Source organism: Nymphaea colorata, chromosome 3, assembly GCF_008831285.2.
Source record: "Nymphaea colorata isolate Beijing-Zhang1983 chromosome 3, ASM883128v2, whole genome shotgun sequence".
Classification (NCBI taxonomy): Eukaryota; Viridiplantae; Streptophyta; class Magnoliopsida; order Nymphaeales; family Nymphaeaceae; genus Nymphaea; species Nymphaea colorata.
The window spans coordinates 22913580-22941526 of NC_045140.1; the positions used below are offsets into that span (position 1 = coordinate 22913580).

A 27947-nucleotide genomic window follows, 5' to 3' on the forward strand; every position below is an offset into this window, starting at 1 on the left:
TGTGAGAAAAAAGAGCTGCACTTTGATTCCAGACCTGCTGCTATACTAACATTTTTCAAGTAAATGGCTACGCCAAATTTAAAGTTGCCCCTAAACCTGATTCTCGCTCCAACGTGGCCTGCTACTCGAACCGCCTCCATGGTCCATGCAGCAAAGCATGTCGACCTGTAAATCAAAGTGGTACAAATATTACATACAGAAACGCCGTTGTGTATGTAATGTAACAATGACCTCCGGCCGGCTCACAAGCTTTCGGGTTCGCGTTCAGTCATGTACTTTTAACATATAGAAGTAACATGAATTTTACGCAGAACTTTATTAATCGAGTTAAGTTTACCCAATAATTTGTAGCGGGAATTAACATCCCATTGTTTAAAAAATTATTTTAAAAAATAATTCTTTTGACATAATCAATCATGTATTAGTATTACTGAATATCATTTAAATTTCTAACACAAACTTATAATTTGTACAATTTGTTTCAAAAGTAATGATATTTTGGTCTTTATTATATTAGAAGCCGAGGCCGGCAGCAACTTAGTCTTAATAGGCAAACAGTTGTCTTTCACGAAGAGTGCTAAACTCGAGTGCCTTCTTAAATAATATGAAAGGGACTAGACCTGTTTCTTATTATAACCAATTTGCATGTGTTTTCGAAAACCATCTTTTCCGTAAAACCGTACGAATTTTACGCACAATAGAAATAACCGCCTTAAGCATGCTCATTCGGTCGAATTGAGCGGCCTTATATGCAGTCACAAATGAATTATTCGACGCTATGTAATTAAAACTGAATATAAACTCGAACTGAATTTTGAATGATTTTTTAGAAGCAAATTCAGACGAGACCGATATAAGATTCAACATTTGCATGTAATGGGTTTGGATCTTGATTAACTCCCATCTGGATAAGGGGGAAAGTCGTTCACTGTATATACACCAGGGAATGAACATCGTGATACTCACATTATAAAACCAACTCAAGTATTAGCCTAGCCACGTAACCGCCTGTGTAAATAACCTTAGTCTCTCCATCCTCCTGAACAAACTAATTCTCCCTTCACCAAAGATTACTCCATATTGGAAACCTATAACCTAATATGGATCTGAAATGAGATGTTTTTGTTGGGGCGATCAATATCCATGGTAAGTTCCATGATTTATCAAACTAAAGATCATAGATCAGACCTAAAATGTACAGATCCTTTACTTCTTTGCATTGACAAAAAAAATCAGATTTAAGATCAGCGGAAAAAGGTCCGACCTTAGATCCTGACGATCTTACGTCCAAGGCAATCAGCCCAATTCATCTTTAGCCTCACATCAAGGAGACCGAATAGTCCCAGCAATGAAATGCACAACCACCTCCACTAAACGAAAGTCACCTTCTCCCTGACAGCCAAATAGCACAGATACATAGAAGGCCAGCACCAGGAGAACCACGCATCAAATCAAATGTCAATGGTCGAATGTAGCTGATCAACTTAACATTGTTTCTAAACATCAAATTGTTACCCCATCATCAGGCGGGTTCGAAATAATATACTAACTTTCCTGTTTGCTTTTATTTTACCTCTAGCTAAGAAAGGACTGATCCGAGAAACTGATCTTTTTACCTTCTTTTAATTTTTTTTTTTCGTGATCCTGTGACTAGTATCATTTTTTTTCAAGACTGTGTTATGAACTGACAACTCTTAGGAAGGTCATACATAAATGAAATCTCGGACGGGAGAAGAGGGTGATTACGTACCACCTGTCACTCGTTGTGATAGCTGGTCACAGCCATACGTCAACAACAATCAATCCTTTCAAAGAGTAAGAACAGTACATTTTATGCCACTTATGCAGCCTACAGTTCTTTCTCTGCCCTCAATTGTAAGCGACAAGACTCTAAAAAATTCCAAGGCAAAACAAGTATGATCTTTGTCACCAGTAATCTGTTTCACTTTCAAAAACCGAGACAGGAGAAAGCGCACCAAACAAATATCTCTGCAAAACGGAGAGCTTACCAGCAAGGTTGAAGTCTTCGTGCGGCGGTTTCGCCAGTACTTCCGTAGCTATTTTTCTAACGGAAAAATAAAAGCCTCGAGTAAGAACCGAGCTATGAGCCTATGACAAGCACCAGCCATGGCCCTTATACTCGACATCCTGCATGCAAATTGAAGAACACCTCATTTTTGACCTGTTACTGGACTTCAAACGTAAAGCAGTCACTTCACAACCCAAAAAAAACAAAACAAAACAAAACAAAACCAAACCTCCAGAGCAATGTTTGATAAATGGCTCGCAGGAAGTTTCTGCCTGCTTTCATCTCTTCACAATATTCAAGCCCTCCCAAAATAAGATGGATGTCTGCGATCGCATGCAGAGTCAGCCAGTCTAGCATGTGGTATACCAAATACTCAGACCTATATTCTGGAGAGTGTCTTGACAGACCCAAACTCTCCCATGCAAAATCCTCTGTGTTAATCAAATGGCTGTGGGATGTAAAAATGCATCGGTAGGGCAGCATTCCCTGCATGGATACAGAAGGCCAACACCAGAGACCAGTTACCCTTTCCCAGCCATAACAATTGAGCTCCTTCTAGCACACAGAGGCACCGCTTCATCTCAACAGCAAATTCTTGATCATGCAAAACACCCAACAATAATGCACATCAGGAAACCAGTCATGATGTGAGCTGCTATGCTGAATCTATAGTGATGCCCAAGCCTAGTCTCCCATACATGAGCCTTTTATGATCAGGCTAAGCTGGTAAGCTTTTAACAGTTTCATGGACGCTATACTTCATAAGCTCGAACAGCCACCATCATTGACTTTGTCACTTTGACTGTTCGCTTTTATAGTGTGACCACCATAACGTCTGAAACACATGAGATATACGTCCTTAATCCATTACTTGCCTTTGACAGATTTTCAATTCTATAGTCTTGATCTGCACGCTGAACAATTAAAAAATGATCAGAGAACAAGCCGCAGAAACTGCAAAACTACTATTTTTGAAACAGAGTGCCTATGTCAACCTGGGACTAACCTCATTCAGCTCCACTAACCTAAATTTTAAAAGCACTTCTCTCATGAGAGTGCTAATGCTCTTTTGTTTTGTCATTCTTAATTATATTTCTGCTGCTAAGTCAAAGCATGATAAAATCAAAAGGTCATCCGTGTGACAATAGTCACAAAGAGATTCTTTTGGTTAACATACTTCTGAAACTGCAAAAAAAGGTTAATTGCTTTAAAAACTTTTCAAGTACCACTAACCATGGACACACTCCCTGGTAATCAAAGGAAGGAGAAGGGATTCTAGCAACAGGAGACCACCAACGCATACAAATAATTTGGCAATTTTCAATCTGTCTAAAAATAAATGAATAGAACCATGCTTTAATTTTTTAACGAATAAGATAGAATTAATATCTCTAGAATTAATCTCTCTAGTTCTTCTAGATGACATATAGCACCAGCAGAAAATACAAAATACCGATAAAGACTCTAGTGCTCTTCAGAGTTGACCTTTCTACATATCAAAGTAACATATTTCCCCCGTATGTTTCACTGAACGAAACCTGCAACAGTTCACAGCAGCAATATATGTCAAAAGATGAATATATGTCAAAAGATGACCACATACAGTTACTGCAAATCATAATCCAGAAAACATAAACAGTAATACAAACCAGTAATTCAAACTTGTTGAAAAATATAAAGGCAAGATAGATAATGCACCAATTCAACATAACTTTTGTTTTGAAAAATTTTATTTTCAAATTACTTTCATTGGACGCAAATAATAAACAAAGGAGTGTTCTGTGCATTAAAAAATGTTCATCCTCCATGTTTTATACTGCAAACCCTGTAAATTTCTTCAAGAACTTAAAAAAACAAGACGGGCATTTCGCAAACTTAGGATAAATTAAGATGACATAGACCACACAACATGAATATTTTAGCTGCTTCGCATCTCTTGTCATCCGTGAGGTAGCAAGATCCAAGATTAAGGAACATCTGTCTCCTATGCTAATACTACGCAACAGGGCACAGACATACTTGAGTTTTGAATTTTCCCTGAACATCATATTGCAGTCCTTTTACCCCGTGTGTGTGAGTGCATGGAGAGAGAGAGAGAGAGGAATGATTCTTAAATATCACTTTTTAGCATTAATGGGCATTTAGGTGCACTTCTGTGTGTTGTTTAGTTATGCATTTGACCCACAGAGAAATGACAACCCTCACAGAAGTGTAAGAATCTGCTGCAAGTTTCAAGCTAGGAATAGTTATGGAGTAGCAAGAAGGAACTTTGGATTTTTACCAACCCACAGATGACAATTCTGTAGCAGGTGATCAAGAGGTATTCCTTTGTCTAGCAAACGTTATTTGAAAAGAAAAGGACTACAGGTTGGACTCTTACTTCCATATACGTTTATTATGAATTATTCTTTAGGAAACAAGAATAGTTCTTCAAGGCTCTTACCTGGCCAACCAACAAGGTTGTGCTGCAGCACACAGTTTAGCTTGGGGTTAAGAGTGCAAGTGCAATTTTTCACGAATACTTAATGTCATCATCGTGGGGCTGATTTAACTATAGCTACAGTATTACTTCAAACAACATAAGATTTTAAAGAAATAAATCAATCAAAATAAACTATGATAGATTTCTTCAAATGTATCAAAATAGCATTTCAAGTTCAAAGTTACCAAAAGGACAAAAGAAAGTCTAATCGAACATGTAGCTCCTATGAACTGTTCTTGCTTATAGTGCACCCTATTAACTATAAGTCACATTAACGATAATCTTAGGCAACAATGAGACACCATCAAGGTACGCATACCTGGAGAAAAGGGACAACCATGTCATAAACCTGATGAAGAAATTCCGACTTCTTCACAGACCTATTCCAACCATTACAAATAGTCAAACCCATGCAACTAGTGGAGAAAATCAACTATCCAAAACCAGGAAGATAAGCAAGATTTCCAGAATTTCCATGACAACAACCAACCTATTCCGACAAAATTAAGATATTCACTGCATATCGAATTTCCAGCTACATCTATTTCTTACCCTTTTTTGTCAGGCAAGCTATGAATTATTAAAGAAATGAAAGCATATTTTCTTTTAAACAATCACCATAACATTTCTAAACAATAAATAGTAATGCCTTATTCCACTTTCATCCAGAACGCTCTTTTTTCAGTAACAAGGGTAAGCAGAACCACCAAGGGAAAGCACCATGAGAAAGCTCAGGCAACCGAATAGCAGGATCAGGACTTGATCCGGGGTCTTCAAGTTACACCCTTTACATTCTTCTCTTACCGCCTGTGGTGGTATTCCCATCTTGAATTTTATACTACTTTTGGAGTGCATCTAGGTAATTTAATTGAAACTTCCACAATCAAGGACACGCGCAATCATCTGAGAAAATGGCACTTCCCAAGTATCAAATAAGTTGATAGTCCCCCTCTTTTAAGTAACTCCAAACACTAAAAAGTGCATACTGGGAATTTACAAGCTCACTGAGATTCTCAATGTCCCATTAGGCCATTACTGAGAGAGGTAGCCCCACAAGTTATTCTCCTTTCTCAAGGAAGGTTACTTGCACACACCAGCAAGTGTCGAGCTACTCAAGATGTTCAGAAAGCACGGAAGCCATGAAAATTAAAGCCATAACCATCTCAATTTCTTCCTTTCTGATAAGTATCATAGTGATTTTTGACACGTATGACATCACAACATCAGATAGCAGATATGAATAGAATCAAACGTACTTTCAATAAATGAAGAACTAGATAATTGATTCATTAATTTCATTTAATGAAACCGATAAAAACAGCCAAACCAGCTACTTTACATCAATGGTCCTGAAAATGCAAGTCATTTCAGAGAATGAGAGAACATCTTTGAAAATGCAAGCTATTTCAGGCAATGAGAGAACATTCTCAAGTTCAAAAAAAGATTGTACCCAAGAACCATTCCTCCTTAAAAAGAAACCTGACTTCCCATTTGAAAAAAAAAAATATAGAACCGAAGGGGTCACATTTTTAAAAACGCTAAATACAAAAGCTGCATATGACTTGTAACCTGTTTGCTTTTCCCTCCATCAAGAAGACGATGGGGAGGTCTAAACACCAGAAAAAGGAACATGCAGAGGCTCCAGAAAAATCCAAAAATAGTTCATTAACAAATACAAACATTATAAAATAGAACATTTTGCCATCTGATCAATGTGAAAACAGATTCTGGACAAGGCCGACGAGCATAGTAAAAATTCATTTGCCATATAAGTGCAAAAGTAGCATTCCAAGTTACCTTCTTAAAATACAAAAGCAGACATAGATCTCCTCAATATCTGAATGAATTTTTAGCACGATATACTGCTTAAGAAGCTCACAAAAGCTGGGAAGAGCTTCAATCCATTGACTGCAACAGATGTCCAAATTTGACATGGACAAAATGAAGCCATGTAAAGTGGATGACAAAAGGCCATCTGAATTAGGCCTGCAATATTGTTCTGACAGAATATTTAAAATCAAGCAATTACTCTCTTTAAACTTCTCAACCCACTCTGGCGGTTTCCCCTTCCAAAGATTTAGATGATCGCCATCTTTTTCCACGACAGGATATCCAGGCCTTGTGGTTTCAGGGCCAACTGGATAACGCTGTTCTCCAGGGGTGACATCAGCATCAACAGAAACCTGTACAATTCTTTGTGGAGCAAGGAAGTCAAGAATATCATGGCGTAGTTCGGGAGGTAACTCCTGTAGAACTGAGAAGTCGACTTGACTCAAGGAGCTTGGCATCACATCAACCAGTTTTTTATCTTCGGAAACAATGTTTTTATCAGACGATGTTGAAGATGACAAGGATGTGATGCTCTTCTTTGAAGTCTGTACTGCCTAAACCACATGAAAGACCAACTTAATTAGTTTATCAGACTCAACATGTGCAAGTAAAAAGGAATTGAAAGAAATTACGAACCTACCTTCTCCAGTTAGTAAGCAAATTCTCTTGTCCACTAAAAGAGCAAATTTCAAGCAGAAAAACATAAAAAAAACATACAAAGTAATATTTTGATGTTTCTTTCCAGTGTATGCCTTCTATTTTTTTCCCTCTCTTTTGTGATGTAAGATAAAATCTACAAACATTTCCCCACCTTTTTTATAAAATTAATAGGAAAGATATAACTACAACCTTCCATTCTTTTGTATTACATTCTGATATTTTCACACAAAAAAAAACAGATAACCCGACAAATAGCATCAAATGATGTCGGTGACAAAGTTGCAGACTATTTACAGTTTGTAGACACATTTATCTAGGCACATATTTGTGATTTTTCCACCAACTGCCCAAATCAAGTTTGCATCTTAATGATCGGTTATTAGAAAAATTTCAGTGAAGTTCCTAATTTTTTCCAAATGGAAAGAAAGTCCCATATTTCCAGACACACACAAAAGAAAAAGATTTATTATCCAGATATATATCTTCAATACACCAATTTCTCTCTGAAAGTACTTCTGAATATGCAGTTACTAAAGGACTAAGATATTCAATTTGGAAGGAACATCACTAATCTATAAACAGATATGGACACACACACACAGCACACATATATATAGTTATATACACTGCCAAACCCATATAGATGGAAGCAATAGCGCACAGAGGCACCATAAAAGTACCAAAAAGAAAACCTGAATAGGAGATGAAAAGGGCTCCTTTCCCTTGAACGAGACCTCTGAATTTGCCTCAGTTCCTGTACAAGCTGCTTTATCTGAAGTCTGACCTAGTATCTTATGATGCCGATCATCATCAGACACTTCATCTACAGGTTCAAGTGGTATCAAAGAATTTTCTTTAATGTCCACAAATTTATTCTTTTTAATAATAAAATCAAGCTTCCCATTGTACAGTTGATTGATCTCTGCAACAATCTCATGTGGAAGATTCTCCAGAACAGAGAGATCAAGTTGACAAAATGGTGGTAAACTGAAGCCAGGTGTGGTTCTCATAACATCAGCTTCATCCATCTGACATGAAGATCCAACAGCATCCGCACCCAACTGTCTGCGTCCAGCAGCATTGCTCTTGTCTTGATCACTCAAACCTGCTTGTTACCACAAAACACAAATCATGACGAAAATGAAAAATCTCGAAGTTCCTAGAAATGAAGGCCCGAAAACTACCTCTAGCAAAGAAGTATTATGGATTGACTCTTTCCAAGGGATAAGGGTAAGATGAACAAACTTTTCAGTAGCTGTGTCACAACATTAACATCTTATATATATGTGTCTGTGTGTGTGTGTGCGTATGTGTGTGTGTGTGTGTGTGTGTGCGTATATGTGTGTGTGTGTGTGTGTGTGTGTGTGTGTGTGTGTAGGATTCCTCAATTTCTCCATCCAGGTTTGGATGGAGAATTCCCCCGGCCTCTCACATTACAATGCCTCATGCATTGCATCAGGCAGTGTGTTTAATCACACCTGTCCAATGCATTGTATCAGGTGGTCATGATTGGGCACAGCTTAAGATGTCTGGAGGATTTTAATATATATATATATATATACACACACACACACAAGAACATGCTTTTCAAATGTTCTATTACAACATTAATATAAAATGGTAGTTAACATATTAAAGAAACACAAATACTTTACCGTCTTTCACAATAACAAATGTAAAATGAATAACAGTAGAGCTGCATACAAACAGCAGATGTTTATCTGATGCTTGATAGTCTTAAAGGAGAAAACTTTCAGGTTCATATTACCTGCTATGGCCTTTTCAGTTGCTGGACTGGACAACTCACATGGTTGCTTTGCAACGTGAACAGGAGAAATTAGCCACGATTCCAGTTTATTCTTTTCATGACCTAAGCAAGCAAATAAATAAATCAAATATCTTGTTTGACTAAAAAGTCCTAAAAGAAAACCAATAGACCTCAAAGAAAATCCAAAGATTATGATACGTGCTTTAAACATCACAACCAAATGGGCACATAATTAGGTAACACGTCAAAAAAATGAAGCTATACTCAAGCACAAGGCACAAAATTTTTAATTATTCATAGGTTCTAAAGCGCTTAAACATATGACACAGAAATTGAATTATTAATATCCTAACTGTCAAGATCTGTCAGGCATGTTACATGTACTAAAATAGTGAATGATGGACACTAAAGTTGGTGGATAGTGATTCCACAAAATCCCAACAGTAATTTTTTTTAATATGGTCTACCTGGAACGGATCCAGACAACCATATCAGTACAACAGATTCAAGAACCTGAACTCCACTCACCTGTTACAGAAATATCTGCAGCTTCTAGCTTTGAAACCTGCAAGCCGACACCCCTCACCTCCCTCACATCTTCATCCAAATTAAACCAACAGTTATATAACAATAAAACTCAAATACAATAAAACATTAATCATTTGTAGAAAGCCATAACCTGCACCTTTAATCAAAGAAATAAAGATTAATCTCATAAGGAGCAAAAGAAAAGCCAGTTCAATATGAATGCACAAAAATAGGTCGAAAAATAAACAATCTCCAAATCAACCACTTATTTTTCACCTATGTTGCATGATCGGCTGGACACTACATTTCCACTCCCATTAATAGGTTCACAATGGAATAATCATAAAAATGACCAAATTAGACTGACAATAGTCTACTCGGTCCAAATTAAAGCAAGAGATTTGATTTCCATACAAAAAGGTAGAAGCAAAAACTTGCTACAATGTTGCATTAAATCAATGATGGGAATGATACCAAGACAAGGTGATAGGAAGCATAGTGATAGGAAGCACATATTCTAAGGTTTTCTTTTTCGCATGTCATTCTTGCATGTAATTTGAAACCTTTTCTGCAATTGCTTGCTTATGTGCTACAACAAGCACTCTATTTATTTTCACTGCAGTTCCATCTCAAACAGAAATAGAGAGGACCAGACAACATAAATGGACATAGGATTCTGGAACCTGCTATCTCTAACTAAGGACGAATGCACCTTAAGCTAATCCAAGGCATTTAAATATAATGGAATGATAAATGAAAGATCGCCACGAACACATATGAGAAAGAGAGGTTACCAACCATTTCTTTTCAATAGAGAATTTCATGCTCAACCACACAGCATCTTACAAAGCTAGTCAGACACCAAAGACATAAACTAGAAATACCAAATGTTCAAGTCCGGACAGGAATATCTAAATTGAACCTATTCTAATAGGTTCTAATTGTCTGAGGCAGAAGTATTCCAACCAGTTCATATCTAATACATTTTCATAGTGGTTCTGCTTTACATTTTCGATAAAGATTTTTCCCTGGTCAATGGGGAAACAAGAAACCTTTGTTTTGGAATGTTACACCTTTTATGAAGGCAAGATGATGGCAGTGACATCACAGATGCGTTCATCGTGGTGAGGCATTTCCAAAGACAACATATCATGAAACCACCACCTTAAAGGCAGATCAATGTTTTTCTGATCCGATATATCTAGGGCATAAGCCAATTCCTATAAAACTGAATCTTCAATGATTTAATATTTCCTTTTATCTTCTTTTCCCCACTATGGATTGGTCAAGTTTTACTGTGAGATATAGATTCCAACTCAAGAACTAATCTGCCATGAGCCAGTCCAAGAGTAAGCAGTCAATAGTAGAGCCCTTGTAGATGGCAAGATGTAGATAGTGCATCATTGTGGCGAAAAACTGGGAAAGGTATGCCATGAAAAGCCTCAGTTTTTTTTCTATGTTGACCGAGTTGGATGTTCATATTCAGCAGTTTAGGATTGGAGATCGCCAAGACCAGGATTTGTCATGAAAGTAGAAGCTTTAAATAGTAAACCTTGTCGTGGTTCCAGATTTCTTCCAAATTGAGTGCACCGTATATTGAATTTAGTAGTTTACCTTGTTTAGGAGATAACTTCTGATCAAGTAGAAGTAATCTGAAAATAGAAAGTATGGAAAATCCTCATTGGTTGGTTCATTTTATGACAATGGGGTGACACATGAATGTAATTGACTTTTTTGAAAGGTGTCACATGTAAAATTCTTTTTCAAAAAAGATGGATGACAACTAGTACTTTAACTTCATTGGTTCACAGAAAAAGCAGATTAAGCAAGCATGAGGACTATGTAGATTGATTATTAGACGGCTAATCAACTTAACTGATTATTCACAAGGTGCATTACTTATTAAGAATGTCGATGACAATTAGTACTTTAACTTAGAAAAATTAACTTTCCACATAGCGCAATATCAACCATCAACTAAGTTGTTTAGATGGCCCATAATCAATCTGCATAGTCCTCATACTTTACTTAATCTGCATACCCTTCTTACTCCCAAAGCAAACTTAAAATTCAAAACCTATTAGGTTCCAAGGACTAACCTTAAGAGGATATTACCTTTATTAATCTCTTGTACCAATATCAGTTGCAATATCACGGACTTCTAATTACCAAAGTTTTTAAAAGTTAACTGGTACCAAGAGGCAAGAATAATACCTAAACAGAATGAGGAAAATAGATGCCCACATATTCTCGAGAGCACATCCATATTATCTGTTGCAGTAGGAATCTAGGACCAATAATCATCACAATAAGAAGCAAGTTATTGTTAGAATCTAACTTGGCAACACAACTAACAGAAAAAGCAGTTCCCCAAACATACTGTCAATGAGTGGCTAAGATTATCACAATCTCCACATCCCATGTACTTTATAGGCTCCTGTGCACCTTTTTTCCGCTTTTTTACCTTTGCAACACAATGTAAAACAAGTTAGGGACTCAGGAACAACTCGAACAAGGTTTTTCACATTGAAAAGAAGAAAGGGCCAACAAAAAAAAGATACTTAATCTGACTAGAATATTGGCCATATTTGTAATAAGGACGTGGAATACAGAGGTTATTTTGGCAGATACCTTGAGGGTGATCGTTCGGCCTCGCATTCCACACCCTTGTAAGCGCAATGCGACCTCTTTGCATAGATTTAGAAGGAAATGCCGACTCTGGAATAACGAATGGAATGGTAGGGAGGTGGAAGAAACTATGGTTGTGAGTCATCCCAAAAAAACATACTGCAAAAAGGGAATTTGAAACATAGGCTTTTAAGCACAACGATAGTGTACCCACATCATTAGAGTCGTTGAACCTCACACCCCAGTTTACTTCTGCGCCAACAGATTTAATCTCCTGCAAGGTTGTACCTCGTAAGTCCAAGAGAAGCAAAAGATAAGACCTACACCTGCATACCTTTACTGTAAACTAACACTTCCATGCTGTTTTATAGTTTAAAAATATTATATAGAACTATAGAAGATACCATATATAGTGCCAGTGCCACAATATCATAGACAAAATACAAAATCTAAAACCAGGAAAGGAACAAAAAAACAGGTGCATAATGGTCCAGCATTCAAATACACGGCATGCTTGTTTTAGCAGATTGTCACAAAAATACCAAACCTGCCATTCACGGGAAAATATACATCCCCACAGTAACACAACTTGTACAAATAAGCACATCAGTCTCAATGTGTAAAGTCAGGAAAAATATGCATCCTTGGAAAGACACAACCTTTCTGAACAAAGGGTCAAACACAAAGACATCCAACTTGAACAAGGCTCAACAAGCTCAGCCTGAATGTTTATAGCAGTCTAGCAATAGGGCCCATAATGCATTTTGACCCAAAGACCTATTCAGGCCAAGTTATCAGGTCATCAGTCAGCACAACTAAAATAGATTTGACAATCATACCATCAGAGGAACTTATAACTTCACAAACCTGAATAATTTGAACTTCTCGATCATCGATTCCTCTGCTGGAGTGCCAAAGCATTTCACCAGTCTTTGTTCCAAATTCCCTCCTCAGGGTTTCCTAAAACATTGAGAACGGCATACACATCAACAGAAAACAAGGAAGCAACATGAACACAACCATGTAAATAGAGTAACTTTTCTAGACTCATCAGTCAAATCTTCTTAAAACAAGGCCAAGTAAAGTGCATAGTATGGTCATCCATAGCAAGCTCTGTAATAGTGAATTTGCACAAAGTGCAAGCCACCTCCAATTTTGAAGTGCACCCATTAATTTGATCAAGCTTGTAAAAAAAGCTCTCACTAAAGAATTTTATGGAGAGACTTTTTGAATAAACAAACTGGCACGACAACTTACCTGAAAAAGGAGACAGATCATATATCATCTTTAGCATGAAGAACAGCAGAAACTCATTTGATGGCAACATGAACTACCGCAGCACATTTTAATAAATAGAGGAAATACTGACCAACAACAAAGATTGAAACACTTAGCAAAGGTATCCCAACAAAATCAGCAATCAGCAGGTCCTCTGCAAGAGTACTAAACATGATTACGTCGATGCCTATATTTTTTTTTTCCAAAAACTGGTTTTTAGGGAATATTAAAAATCCTCTTAAATGTTTAAAAATTTAAGAACGACGAGAAAAACACAGATTTCAGCAGTGTTTCTTTTCACAAAAACATACATAACTAGAACAGCTTCTACAATAAAGAAACAAATAGTCATAAAAATTAAAAACACAAATTTGCTATGCTACCACAATATGATTAATGATATCAATTATCTAGATATGTGTGATCCCCAATATTTGAAGACTTATACTTTCATCAACAACTAATTTAAAACCATTAGTATCATGATATTTGCAAATTAATAATGATATAGGTGAAGTGTACACATAAGCTTAAGTTGTATTTTGAGACAAGGTTTCTGGAGTATGAAGTTCAGCATATGCTGCGTGTGCAAACATTTGTATCTGTATATATAAAACCAAGATTTGCAAAGCCTAAACAAGTTTTGCTTTAATCAAGCAATAGAAGAAGAACATACATATACATACAGCATTATTTCTGCTGCAGACCTGCTGGCACATACAGCATTATTTCACTCAAAAGAAGAAGAAAACTATACAACCTGTAAAGTGATATCTACAAGAACACAATACGCAAATTATTTGTAACTCCACAAAGAATAATCAGAAACCCAAGGAAATTGTGTTCGTGAGGTTGATAGCATCAAATAAAATGTCATGTAAAGAACGTCTGCTCCAAATAATGAATTATCATAGCTTCAGTGTCTTTTAGTTACAAATTGAGAAGTTACAAAACAAAACAAAAAAAAATTTTCAATAGATGTAAACTTAGTGAACCTTTGGAAGAATGCGCAGCTGGCCGCAGCTCTGAATATTTTGATCATTCAGCTTCTCTGCCAAGGCATGTCCAATACCTGGAAGCTCCTTGATTGGAAGGTCAGCCAGGTAATCATCAACCTACAAAATATTGGACAACTGAAGGATTGCAAGAGAAAGAAAATCAAGAGAATATAGGAATAAAGAGTTGGTCCAACAGGCAGCTGAGAATAAGAAAAATGTGAGGACACACAGCTAGTAGAAAGAATACTGAACTACTGGCAGCTAATTCTTTGGCCTCCCCTAATTCTCTAATATACAACATTCATGTGCATTTTTCTTTTCTGCATAGACACATGACTAGGAAATGTAGGAGCTCATCAGAACCACTGTAAGCCATTTTATCAAATGGACCAAATGATTCACATCTTGCCAGTTGTCATCTCACAAGTAACTTTTCCAGAAGTGAATGAAGACCAATAGTTTGTCTACATAAAATTACTATTCATGAGTCAGCTTGAAATCCTGAAACCATCTGATCAGCTATGAGAACATAGCTCAGGTGAGTTATTATAAACTGTCATGGCACTGATGCTTTATCAGCCTTACCAATGATATATATGCACAAATATATATATATATATATATATATATATATATATATATATATAAGGGTCATGTGCCAGATGTTGTTGGATGGTTAAAATGTAGAAATTTGTTGCTAAAAGATAGTCATTAAATTGGCATTAGACACAGCTTATGATGTGGCAACAGTTTATGACGACTTTATCAACAATTTATGGTCTTTTTAGGGACAAAATTTTAAATTTTAGCCATTTCCGACAACTATCCGACACATGCCAGCATTGACTTTTCCTATATATAAATATACATAGTATATACATTTCATGTGTGTGTGTGTGTGTATATATATATATATATATATATATATATATATATATATATATAGTCCCTAAAAATATTATACGCCAGAGAACACCAAATCAAGACAGTCAGATCTTGATGGTCTGAATCCCCATGCATTTTTTTCATGAAAGGAGGTTCTCCACCACCACTGGACGGCGGTCCTGACATTTCGTCGGCACCGCCACCGGATAGTCTCTGGCTAAAGGCAGGCACCGCTGTCCGGCGAGGAAGGAATCCCTCTCCTCTCGTGCTGGTGGTGTTGAAGAGAAGGAAATGGGAGTGGAATTTGTCCCCCGTGCACCACCTGACAGAGGCAAAGCAAGTCGAGATTCGTCTCCCCCCCCCCCCCTCCTGCTGCGGCCCGACGGCAGTGCCCAGGTGGCCGGCCGGAACGGTCCTGGTTTGACATCTCTGAATCAATGTTGCCACTCTTCCTTAGGGCCAGGGTTTGGGCCCCAAAAATCCAGCCCGGATCAGCCCGATTTATTTTTTTATATTATTTTTATTTTAATAATAATATATATTTTGTCATATGCTAAGATCAATTCCAATAGAAAAATCAGTCAATTTGCATGTCGATTTGAACAAATACCACAAGAAAGCTATGATCCGGGATCCAGGAATGCAGGCAAAGATATTAAGTGGCAGGTGCCTCTTAATTAGTTTAGTTATAACCAGATTCCAAATCATTGTCGCAAATATCATGCTCAGGTTCTTATTGTAAGGTTTTGCCTGAGTATTAAAAGCAGAGTTTGCTTTTCTCAGGAAAACATCCAAAACTCAAAAGATTAAAAACTTAAAAAAAAAATAACAATAATAGGAATTATGATAGTTTGAGCTATCTACCATTTCCCTTACGAAGCATTGGTCCAAAAAAACAGCTATAAAATATTAAAAGAAAATTCAAAAGTTTGAAATTTTAAACTTTAAATTTCAAGTATATTCAAAAACATTTAAAAAAAAATAGAAAAGCAAAAGAACGTGAAAACACAAAATAGGAACACTATATTTTCATTTTAGCATCTTTGTCAAAATATCACAATGTTTTTCCTTGTTTTCATGTGTTCCCCCATTTTTTGTTCTTTTTGGGGAAAAATCATCAACAGTTGTGACAAATGTTCCAAATACACCTCAATACACTCAATAATGACGACATTACAGACTGCAGACACTAATTTTGATAACAAGGAACCCCACAAGGATCGGACAACTTAATTGACGAACACATTAAGAAATAGACCACGAGATGAGCGCTAAAAGCTCCAATCTGCTATAAATTATCTATGATCTATGTCACAAAGGAGGAGTACCCATATGGTACCGGTATGACACCGGTACCGGTACTGGTACAGGGTTGGGAATGCCTGTGGGGCGCGTTGACTGTACCGGGTACGGTCAACGCACCGGAGGTCATATTTGACCTTTTTTGGACACGGTCAACTTTGACCGAGTCTAAATGTGTTCTTTTTTAATTTTAACGATTATTAGATTTTATCGTTTAAAAAATTAAAACCATTTTAACGTTAAAAAAAATGAAAGTTCGAAACCCTTAAAACATGTTTTCGTTTTAAGGGTTTCGTTCTCTTCTCACCGTGCGACGGCTGGCGGCGAAGCCAAGGGCGGCGACCGGCGACGAACGGCGACGGCAGGAGGCGAACAGTCACGGTATATTTTTGTTTTTCTCATTTTTCTTTTCATTTTCATCGACTCTGCCCCTGCCTTCACCGCCGGCGACGACGACCTGTTTTTTCTGTTCCCTTTGTTCCTCATTGTGGTTTTAGTTTCTATTTTCTATTTTCGGTTCTAGTTTTTGTTTTTGTGTCTATTATCAATTTTGGATTATGATTTATGAATATGTTATTATGTTTGCAATTTTTGATATATATATGTCCAAATATGTTATTCTGTTCGAAATTTTTTGACATATATACATGTGTGTATACGGCCGTACCCCCGTACCCAAGTTTTTTTAAAAATGGTTTGTACCCGTACCCGCACCGGCACCCGTACCTATGTGACATAGCCTATGTTACAAAAAACGGATAAACATGTTCTCCTGAGTCCTGATAAGACAAGAAATCAACGAACAAACCAAGCATACCTTCTCTCCTGGTATATAATATTGTCCATTTGGTTTGGCTCTTCTGGTAGCAAGACGAGCCATAAGCATGTTCAGAGATATGCCCACACTCGCTGTACAACCAGTAGTTTCAAATATTTCTTTCCTGATAATTGAAGCCATCTGCTCAGGGTCATGACCAACCAAGTCCGTAACATCCAAAAAAGCCTCATCACAGCTCACCGCCTGCCGTTATCAACATTAGTCATTCTTCATGAATAAATTCAAAAAAAGATGAACTACATGTAATCAGACAACCTGGATTTTGTTACAATGCTTGTGAAGTATACTGTAAAACTGATCAGCAACCTGCCAAAGAGAGAGAACTTATACGTACGTGAACTGAAGATATAAAAATGTGCATATCTACAATAAATGATTTCATACTCAAAAATGTGCATGTCTTCAATAAATGATTTCATATTCCTTAGCACCACACATGCTCAGGAAAGCTCTATATTAATAAATTTAATAAGAAAGCAAGATTTACCTCTTCATACGCTTCAAAATGATAAGGCATAATGATAAGATGAGGACAAAGCGCCTTAGCATCCTTTACAAACATTCCAGCCCGTATGCCTATAAAAACATTGTCCAACATAATAATAAAATTTCTCATTAAGGACAGGTGGCACTAGAATAAAGTCAGGAAGACACCAGACCATAATTTCTTGCAGGATAATTTGCAGAAGAAATTTCAGCAGTTCCCTTTGGGTTGTCTGAGTGAGATATAGCAACTGGCTTCTCGTACAACTCTGGGAGGTTTCTGATGACTACAGCTACAAAAAAGCAATCCTGGAAAGCAAACAATTTCTATAAATGTACAATCATCCAAAAGTAAACAGTTAAACATCTGTAGTGAAGTCTCCAGACTTGTCTAAGATAATGCCACATATCACCAGAAACATCAAATTTTGGCATGTAGCTGAGCCAACAAAACAAAAAAAAGTGTGAAAGTTTCAACTCTTCCAACTAGAGAATGATACCATGTCAATGTGAATTACAGTTCTGTCCTTTGAGGAAGTTTGCTCCCTAGATTTAGAACTGTCATGAGCTCTGAGTGATGACTGACAAAAACGCTTGCGGTAGCGATTCCTCCAGGTTCCTATGAAGTGCAATCTTGAGCTCTACAACAATGCAGAAAAACAGGATGAACAGAAGATGGATGGTTATGCTTCAAAATCATCTGCAAGTAGTGAACAATTATAGGATAGAAAAGGCAACTCAATGGTTAATACAAAAGTAAAGAGGCATATCAAGTTTTTGACAAACAAGATTTTTCAAGATGATGACCAAAAGGAGATTTCTTCATATATCACAAAACCCTGACAATTTCCCTCAACTCAACCGTTTTTCCTCTGTGCACAGGATTGACACACACACTGTGTAAAGTGCAAAAAAGAAAGTCATTTTCAGAAACAAAAATCATGCTTATATTTCTCTTTCTGCAATATTTAAAGTGCAAAGTCTACGAGGTCAAGTAGTCAATACAATATCTGAAGGTCAGATACACAAATGACATATTCTCTGGTCTTCATCCAAATGTCCACCAAGATGAGAACCACACAAAGCAATTACAAACTATACATATAACAGAAAATAACAAATCCTAACCTTGAAATAGTTTTCCACAAAATTAGGATCTCCAAGTGAAGAAACTTTTGGTGCCAATGAAATTGTAAGTGATTTGCTAACTACACCAGGACCATCTGTACCCTCTGTCCCAGTGGAACTCGCTTCTGCATCCTTGCAGTCAGCATGCTCGGAGAGAGTAGATTGATTGTCTTGCAAATGTAAACATGTCCCCTCTTCAGCTGGAAGCAACAATGAATCATCAAGAGATAACTTCTCTTCATTTCTGAAACTTGCCAAATGTTGTTCAACTTCAGACCGTTGAGAATTCACAGTTGATGCCGACTTCTCAGATTGTGATTTGTTTTTCAAAGAGAAAAAGGATGATATGTCATGCTGCTTTGAAGCTCCATTCTGAAGTTGATCGAGTTGGTATGGAACCCCTTCAAAAGAAAATTTTGACCGACATAAAGCCACAAATTGCTATCTTCCTACATAAAATTAATGAGCATGAAACATGCTGGCAGATTCAGAGGAAGAAGAAAACCAAGTCAATAGAGGTTTAGCTTATCAAAACTTGCCAAAAACCTTAGGCATAGTAAATAACTTGTATGTACACTGTTTAGAAAAAGATGAGGACCAGCATGCATGCATACATAGATGTGCTATGCGTACAGATTATGTCTTGACATATAATCCACTGCAACCTGACGTGTGTTTATGTCACACATGAAAGAAGTACATGCAGAATCGCAGATGTGTCTGAGTATCAAATCATTTGGACCAAAAGATTCAATAACTTAAAAGTAACAAAAACAGAACTTGTGAAAATATTTAGTTGCTTAAAAAATTGGCTCGTCCACACAAAACTTGTTTTCAAATAACAAAATCCACATCTCTCTCTCTCTCTCTTTGAGCACACGCACCCACACACAAACATGCTCATACAAACCGTACTTGATGTTTAGTGTTTCATAAGAACTATCTTAACACAAAGTTGTTTTACAGTCACAAAAAGCAAATCTCCCTCCCAGCATGCACGCCACTAAATGCGCACACTCATGCCAACATGCACAACAATGTAGGCAGCATTTTGAAAATATATTACATTTCATTACCAAGCTGGCTCCAAAAAATAACATCGGGAAGAGGTCATGATATGCATGAGTGCCTACACACATGGCCACACCAAAAAGATACCAATGTATGTGCTCTGCCTGAGTGCTTATCTAACAATGGTTGGCAAAACCATGCATCAGACTCAGATTAGCTGACCTGTAGCTTGTGAGTTAGCAACTTGGCTCGGCAACTCATCCAGGTCGAGACACAAATTTTCAGTTTTTCATTTTTCCTACCACAAGTTCAACATAACTAATAGCATAAGAAGTGAGAATTTGCAAAGCGGTTTCCTGAACTTTAAGCCCTTGAGTTGCAAGCAGTGAAGAGAGAAACTTTATTTCTTGCAACCCTGTCATAAAAAGTTTCTTTCAGAGCCTGCTTATATCGTGGTCTTAACAAAATTTTTAAAAAAAAAAAAATTGAGTATGATTCATGGATAAATAGTTATATCAATATTAATGTGTGCACGGTTAAACAAGTTACCACCGAAATGCTGACCGGGTACAAAGACTCTGAGCCGGTTCTTTCAAGATCCAATTATGACTGGGCAGACTGCCAGTCAACATGCTGATCCTGGTTGACTCAAGCTATTCCTGAGTTAACTCACTGAGTTTGACAACTGTGTCCAAGCACCTAGCTGCTAGACTGCCTAGGCAACTAAAGTATAAACTATAAAGTATATTAATTTGCTAAAAACTGGAATATATAACTAAGTACAGGCATGCAATTGTCAAAAATATTATCCCATTAGTTATATAATTGATCCTAAAACCATCTTACCAATATACCTTCAACTTGAGAACCAAGCTGATCGAAGTGAAAGAAACTGATATACTTGACCATGACAGTTGAAAAAACTGTGGTCATAAGTATTGAATTATGAACCAGAAAGAGAAAAAAAGAGAAATCAGTTTGAGAAGTTTCGGCTCTCATACATTCCAGAAATGCATATATATACAACTAATTTGCATTCATTGAGTTATTTTTGCATGCATAGACTTTTAACCATGAGGAAAAACAAATGCAATAGCATTGGCCAAGGATTGGAAGAAATTGACAGCATACAAAAATATACCCAGCATTTTTTCGCATAAGCTCTCAAATTTCCAACTGACTGGAATTTACTGTGTCTTAATCAAGTAAAGATCAGCCCAGTCAAAAGACACTTGACCAGATCTTTGAACAACAGCGCTGGCTGGAATGAATCTGGTCCATACTCAGCCACTGGCTGATTGGCCAAATCAATCAACTCAAGTTAGGATGATAGTTTTTACTCGTCATATTCAAGAAAAATAATTAATAGTTAAACCCTGCATGTCACGTGTGTACAGGCCATCCTTAGGACCTTGTCTGCTTTCACTCTACTCAGCATCATTGATTCCTAGAGATAGGGTGCAAAACTTGGATCAGAGGCCATGTGAAGATGAGGATCCCACGGAGTTGTATTTATGAAATGCACTAATTTATGTAGGTCGAGTTCCAACATCGTCCTCCTCCACCCAACCAGCACATTCACCCTGATTATTTCACTGAAAATTTTCATAAAGCAAAAGGATCATCCGGGAAATCCTAAAAATATGCATCAAGTTTACTAAATTAAGGACGCGCGCCCAGATACAGGAGATAGATGTGATGATCAACACTCACAACTCAGAACACGATTAGCTGCAATTGAGTCCAACAACCACGTCGGCTTCACGACTGGAAGCCCCTTACTAAACGACCTACACAAAGAGAGGGCGATCCATATAAAAACCATTTATAAAGGGAAAACAACTAATTCGGTAGAGATTGTGGCAGACGTACGCACCTCAGATTCTTGATTTTGCAATCAGGCAAGTTACTACAGATGATGTGAGTAACGCGATGCCTCGAGAAGTAATTCTCAAAGCGTCCTCCATGCTTCGACATATAATTCCGAAGTTCCTGGCTAGAAGGAATGGTGAATCCATCCACGAATATGGATATTCCGTGGAAGAGACCCTTCTTCGCCGCGGAATCCCTGTGCGACGACCAAGAAGCAAATAATAAAGAAGCCAAAGAATCAGTGCACGACGGTTTCCGAGGCATGACATTAAGAAATCAAATAATCCTAAAGCAACGACTAAGAATCAAGTCATCAAGAAAACAAAGAATCGCTACACGGAGATCGAAAAACAACACGTCAAGAAACAAAAGAATCGTTAGGCGACGATTGAGAAACAAGTGATCGGGGAATCATCGCTAAGCGACGATCAAGAAGTCAATGAATAGCTAGGGCATGATTATAAAATGCGTCACCAAGAAATCAAATGCCCGCTTTGTGTTCTTGAAATAAATCATCGATTAATCAAATAATCGCATTATCAAGAAGCAGACCACGAATAAATCAAACCAGATAAGATGATGCACGAAATACCGATTGAAAAATGAAATAAACATATTTTGAGATTACCCTCGGGAAGTACTCGAAGCATTGACGTCGAATTGCAATCTGAGTTTCCGATTCTTCTCATCCATGTAGCTGAACGATCACATAAGCCGGTAACATGTTTACGGTTTCCAAAGCAAAATCATCGGGGTGAAATGGGAAATACGAAATAAAAGAAAGTGGGGAGAGACGGAGAACCTGCTGAAGTCGGAAAAGGGAGATCTCTTGGAGAAGGCAAGCGACTTAGAAGACGAGGAAGAATTGACACCCCACGCCATTCCTAGGGTTTTCTGCTTCTGCTTCTTGCTGGAGTGCCAGTCGCCGGCAATGCCGCGCTTGCCGGACTTCGAAGAATCGGAGCTCATGGCGTTCCTCGGCCTTCCCTCGATCGGAGTCGGTGGGGAGAAATTTAGCGGCAAACTGAACCGCCAAGTCTTGTATATAAAATGCGCGCTTGAAGAAAGCCCGCCAGATGATTTCAGTTCGAGATGGACCAAACGCTGATGCTCAGACCCGATCAGATCTACATGGTGCACCTTTGGAAGTCTGTGACTGGGCAAAAATCAACCCCAAGGCTCGAGCCTGGTTACTGTTAAATATACCGCATTTTTGTTAGCATCATTAAAATAAAATATATTAATAAAATTAAGTCATGTTACTTAGGAGTTTTATTTGTTTGAATTGGATATAAATAATTATTTTCATGAATTACATATGTGATTATTTAAATTAAAACAAGCTTGCATCTAACCCAGTCTTAAGCTTTGCGAGATGCTTTGGGTCTTTTTGATAATTGAACATTACGTTAACTATTTGATGTATATAGTTTAAAAATTGAGGCAGATTCATAAAACACTTTCAAAAGTCATGACTTTTGAAAAAGATTTTTGTGTCACTATTTGATTTGCCAAACAAACCATTTATTGGGATCAATTAGGCTTGCGAAGCTTTTATTGGTCGGTTCACAAGCTGGCCTGTCCCCAATACCACTTATCTCACAAATTAATTAAGGGGTGTTTGATTGATCTGGAATTTTGATGCAAAAATGAAAATTATATGTTATTCCAATTTTCACTTGTTTTTGGTAACTTCAAGTCTTCATTCCACAATTAAAAATTATGTGTTTTATTGAAATCAAATTAAAATGTTATAATTGGGAGACCGTTGGATTTTAATAAACTGCTGCACCAAGTCAGAAACACATCTCCATTACAATTTGCAAACCCAACAAAAAGAAAAACAGCTAGAAAATTCTTGAGACAGATGAGGCTTCTGCAGCAACAAATTAAACAAAGCACTCAGTATATTTTCTCATATTTATATAAGCCATGCTCAACCTTCCTAAAGATATCAGCCACCATATTTTTCAGCAAGCTTGTGGAGTTCACTCTGAGGTTTCCCCAGTTAAAGGATAAGATTATCTGCATTAAACGTAGCAAACAAGGTAAAAATATTAATTTTCCATTGAACAAGATAAAGAAAGCAACAAAAACCACACGATGATATATACGTGAATATATTATCATATAATATAATGGGAAACAGGTGCAAAAGACATCACAGATGTTTTTGAAATATCCCGAAAAAAAATCCATGTGCAATTCCTAGACGAAAAATTGACCAGCTCTGCAACAATATGGCAGGAAAACATTTTGCCTTTTTATTTAGAACTATATCGGCGACAACTATCAGCGATCGGTGACAATGATTTTCGATCGACGACAGTGATTTTACATATCTTTTGTGTTTTTTTTTGTTCCTTATGAATGTTTCGTGCTTAATATATTGTTTATTTCATTTTTTAAAAAACCAAATTTTCATTTTAAAATTCCATCAATCCCTATGAATCAACGCCTCTTGTAGTTGTTATAAACATTTTGAATGGTTATTTATCAATTCAAATGAATATTAATAAATGGTGTCAAACATAAATTAATGTAGTGAAACGATTAAAATAGATGAAATAAAAAGACATTGCATGCTCATTAGTGTGCATTAGCTTTATTGGCTGTACACGATAATGTTAGTTCCCCATTAATTATATATTAAATAATTTAGCTGGAACTTGAACGACGAAGTCAAACAACCAGTGTTTGAAAATTGTTCAAGGAACACTTCGCTGTTTTATTAAAGTTTGGCTTATTTCGATGATATTTCGTGATTAGTAAAAACGTAAATTTTAACTACTTTCAAGAATAAATCATTAAAAAAAAACCACCGAATGATTTTGCAAATATTAAAATACACCTAACATTGATTTTTCATACGCTAAAGCAGACGCCCGCCGTTCCATGGCCGACCAAAATTAATTATAATATTGCGAAATTTTAATTTCCAAATTCGTACAAAATTACAATTTTAACATATACTAGAAGTAACATGAATTCCATACAGACATTGTTAATAGGATTAAGTTTTCTCCAATCATTTGTAGCATTAATTAATATCGCATTATTTTTTAAAATATTTGAAAAATAAATATTTTTCACATAATTAATCATGTACTAGTATTACTCAGCATAATTAACTAAAACAAACTTATAATTTGCCCTATTTGTTTTAAAATTAATTCAATATTGGCCTTTATTATTTTAACAAAAGCTCAAGTGGGTAACAACCTAAGCTTAATTATTAGGCAAACTGACTTTCACGTGTTTTCGAAAATATAAAAAGGACTAGACGTGTTTCTCACAATGGCCAATTTCCATGTGTTTTGAAAAGCCATCTTTCACCTGCGTTTGATGGCAGGGTAAATTTTTGTGGTAATTTTTTCATGGAAAAAAATTCAGGAAAAGTTCAAGGAGGAAAAAAGCAATCCAGGCCATGTTTGAAAGTTTTTTTTTTTTTTAATCAACTCCCATTTGGATGAGGGGCTCGAATTCATGTACATTGCATCTGCATTCAGACTCGGACTAATGAAACTACACGGATTTGAATTTGGACAAGTGATCCAACGAGGCCTTGGCAGATCAAATTAAAGTTGATTTTGGCAAATTGGTAGGCGTGTTCATAGAGGTCTTTCTCCTTCTGTGGCTCATAAGGCAGCTTCTTCCGCAAGCCGCACACAAAAGCAGGGTTTCGTCCCGAACACGCGTACGGACAGAAGGCGCGAATAAAAAGGGCGGTGAGGATAAAGATAAAATAGGGCGAGCCACCTGGCGATGTAGACCCGGGCCTTTCCTTTACGACCTCGGGGTGAAATCATTTTCTGAGGGAAATGGGTTCCTCTTTCCGGAGTCGAGCGGGCGTTAGAGAAACAAGACTAAGAAGAGAAGGGACGATTCGCTGCAGGGACGGTCTGTCGCAGACAAAGCTTCCTCGGTCCCTCAAATACCACCCCGCCGTACGCGGGCCGTTTCGGACCCCGAGCCAAAAACAATATGACATACGCTCAGACTGTCCCTGCACGCAAACGAAGCCTGTCGCCTTGAACATCCCAAAACCAGGACGTCCCGACCAAGGAAACGACGAAGAGAGAGCGTACTGCGTTCCCGATTTTCCCCGGCGAGATCAGAAAGGAGAGAAGGAGGGAGCGCAAGTGCAAATGTCCATGGCGCGACCGGACGACTCTGCTGCATGCTGCCACGCGAAATCAAAACAAAATCGTGCGGTTGCTTCGTTATCACGACAACGTCCGTCGCCATCTCGCCAACACGACGACGACGACGGCTACGTCAATCATCTCTCCCAGGCCCCTACGGAAAGATTATTTATTTTAGGGAACGGGCCAACGGGCGGAGTTGTTGAAACTTGAGAGCGAAATTCCTTTTCTCTTGCTTCTCATTTTTGCCTTTCTTTAAAGCCGTAAGACCACCGAGAACGACTTCAATTAGGGTATGTACAAAGACAGTTTGTTGCAGACGGAGACCTCTCGTCTCCGTTCCAATCACCTTCCCCGCTCCTCCTCATTAAGGAAAGCAGATAAAACCTCGCACACACAGAGAGAGAGAGAGAGAGAGAGCTAGCTAGCCTTTGGATGAGTTGGTCCTATCCCTCGTCATCGCCGGAGCCCAGAAATCTGCGCCGTTGCTGCTGGCCACATGGACCGTGCACGAGACCGGCACCAAGCACAGGCCCCTGCTCCTCAGATCGTAGTTAGGCCCTTCACCGTCGAGTGCTTCCTTCTTCATATGCGAGAAACAACACAATAGCATATAATATGAGAGAGGGAGAGGGAGAGGGAGCGAAAGTTGTGCGGCATCCCTGCATGTGCGTGTGACGGTACTCACCGGGTGAACGGAAGGTATCGGTTGCAGATAAGGCGAGCTCAGTACCTGAGCAAACCGAACACATTAAGAAAACCACATAATAATAATTCTCAAAGTTATATATCGGCCGAGCAGATTAAGGGCCTAACCTGAACTTGGTCATGAAGAAATTTGATATATCCCATCGCCTCGTGAAGAACACTGGCCGTATCCGTCTGCAAAACCACCAAAAGAAATAAGAAGCGGGTCTCTTCCACACACGAAAAGTTCAGCAGGGAGGAGAAAATCATCCAACCCATGTCACACCTTCCCAAACGGAGAAACAAGCTGCTGCAAAGCGGTGATTCTCTCACTAAGCTTCTCCTTCCTTACCTATCACCACATAACAGAAAACAGCTAAGGCTATGAAAAAACAAAAATGAGCAGAGGCAGAGTACGGAACACGGTTTCCCTCGTCCCTTATCCCCACCTTCAAAGTGCCACCGGACTCTGTCCTGGCCTTCTTGGAACCCACAGGCCGCCTCCCACCGTCGCCGTTCTCCGGCAAGCAGCCCGAGATGAAGCTCGATGCCCACCCCTTCTGCTCGGTTGCAGCCTCTCCAGCGTCCCAGCTCTCCGCCCTCTGCATGACCTCCAGCATTTAGCAAAAAAAAAAAAAAAAAAGCAAGAAAAATCCGCCCCCTCTCTTCCGCATATTACAAACTTACCCACGAAGCCGATGGACCGCCACCGCTGGACGACGTCGTCGTCGTCGACGACGACTCGCTGCCGCACATTCCCGAAGCGCGGAAGCCCGCCACCTCCGTGGCATTCCCGTAAATAAGCCCCTCTTCCTCCATCACCAGGCCTCCATGACCCCCGCCGCACAGCCGCTGCTCGTCAAACCCAAACCCGTCTCCCCCGGAACTCGCCATTCAGCAGAACAACTCCCAGAGGAAATACCAAATTGAAGAAAATAATAAAACAAAATGAGAGAAAAGCGGTTTCCTGGCCACCGGTAAACCTGAGTCTGCCTGTGTCAGAGCGACACCTACTTCGAGAGAGGGCGAGAGGGGAGAAAGGAAAGGAAACAAAGAACCACGTTAATTAAAAAGTTCAGGAGTTGAAACAGTGAGAGGGACTGAGACTCTCTGTCTCTGAGGGGAAAAGGGAAGCCTTTATTGGCGGAGAGAGAGAGAGAGGGGGTGGGGGTTTTGAAAGAAGGGTGCTGGAAAATAAGGAAAAAAAAAAAAAGAAAGGGGAGGGGAAGACGACTCTACGGAAGGTTCTGGGGGTTCCAGTCGTTGGTTACGATGCCTCTGCCAGTTTGCCTCTTTTGGACGGATGCTCTCGCTCTCCCTTCCTCCTCCGCCCCCAAAACCGCCCGTCCATGGGGTTTAGCGGTAGCTGGAAACGAGAAGCTTTTATTTATATTT

At 38.3% G+C, this 27947-nt stretch overlaps 2 protein-coding genes across 4 annotated transcripts; both read right to left on the reverse strand.

Annotated features, from left to right (window-relative positions):
* Positions 1-1705: 1705 nt before the first annotated feature.
* Positions 1706-23722, reverse strand: LOC116250083 (DNA repair protein REV1). 3 transcript variants are annotated; one of them, XM_050076697.1, is made up of 25 exons: positions 23662-23722; positions 22523-22913; positions 22349-22417; positions 21725-21916; positions 21562-21638; positions 18838-19238; positions 18210-18350; positions 17886-18018; positions 17714-17802; positions 17482-17532; positions 17206-17409; positions 14199-14318; positions 12793-12885; positions 12140-12199; positions 11929-12015; positions 11678-11761; positions 11512-11584; positions 9298-9366; positions 8770-8871; positions 7694-8106; positions 6309-6895; positions 4831-4891; positions 3515-3567; positions 2259-2943; positions 1706-2148 (listed from the first exon to the last, which is right to left on the reverse strand). In XM_050076697.1, the coding sequence occupies exons 2-23, from the start codon at positions 22687-22689 to the stop codon at positions 3526-3528; spliced, it is 3315 nt and encodes a 1104-aa protein (XP_049932654.1). In that variant the 5' UTR covers positions 22690-22913; positions 23662-23722; the 3' UTR covers positions 1706-2148; positions 2259-2943; positions 3515-3525. The 3 variants fall into 3 exon arrangements, with proteins under 3 accessions (XP_049932654.1, XP_049932653.1, XP_049932652.1); XM_050076696.1 differs by having other exon boundaries at positions 2259-2936; positions 23662-23721; XM_050076695.1 differs by having other exon boundaries at positions 3483-3567; positions 23662-23721.
* On the reverse strand, positions 23465-27930 carry LOC116250084 (transcription factor bHLH113). Its single transcript, XM_031623460.2, has 7 exons — positions 27240-27930; positions 27002-27154; positions 26839-26904; positions 26682-26747; positions 26554-26598; positions 26295-26448; positions 23465-23745 (listed from the first exon to the last, which is right to left on the reverse strand). Exons 1-7 carry the CDS (start codon positions 27444-27446, stop codon positions 23729-23731), a joined length of 708 nt encoding a protein of 235 aa, XP_031479320.1. The 5' UTR covers positions 27447-27930; the 3' UTR covers positions 23465-23728.
* Positions 27931-27947: the final 17 nt, after the last annotated feature.

Coding starts and splice junctions, on each gene's coding strand:
- LOC116250083 (XM_050076697.1), bottom strand. CDS start 22,689: ATGAGCTCCGATTCTTCGAAGTCCGGCAAGCGCGGCATTGCCGGCGAC. Junction 22,418..22,522: donor CCCTTTTCCGACTTCAGCAG/GTTCTCCGTCTC, acceptor GTGATCGTTCAG/CTACATGGATGAGAAGAATC. Junction 12,200..12,792: donor GAGAAGTTCAAATTATTCAG/GTTTGTGAAGTT, acceptor ACAACCTTGCAG/GAGATTAAATCTGTTGGCGC.
- LOC116250084 (XM_031623460.2), bottom strand. CDS start 27,446: ATGGCGAGTTCCGGGGGAGACGGGTTTGGGTTTGACGAGCAGCGGCTG. Junction 26,748..26,838: donor TTGTTTCTCCGTTTGGGAAG/GTGTGACATGGG, acceptor GTGGTTTTGCAG/ACGGATACGGCCAGTGTTCT. Junction 26,599..26,681: donor TTCTTCATGACCAAGTTCAG/GTTAGGCCCTTA, acceptor CGGTTTGCTCAG/GTACTGAGCTCGCCTTATCT.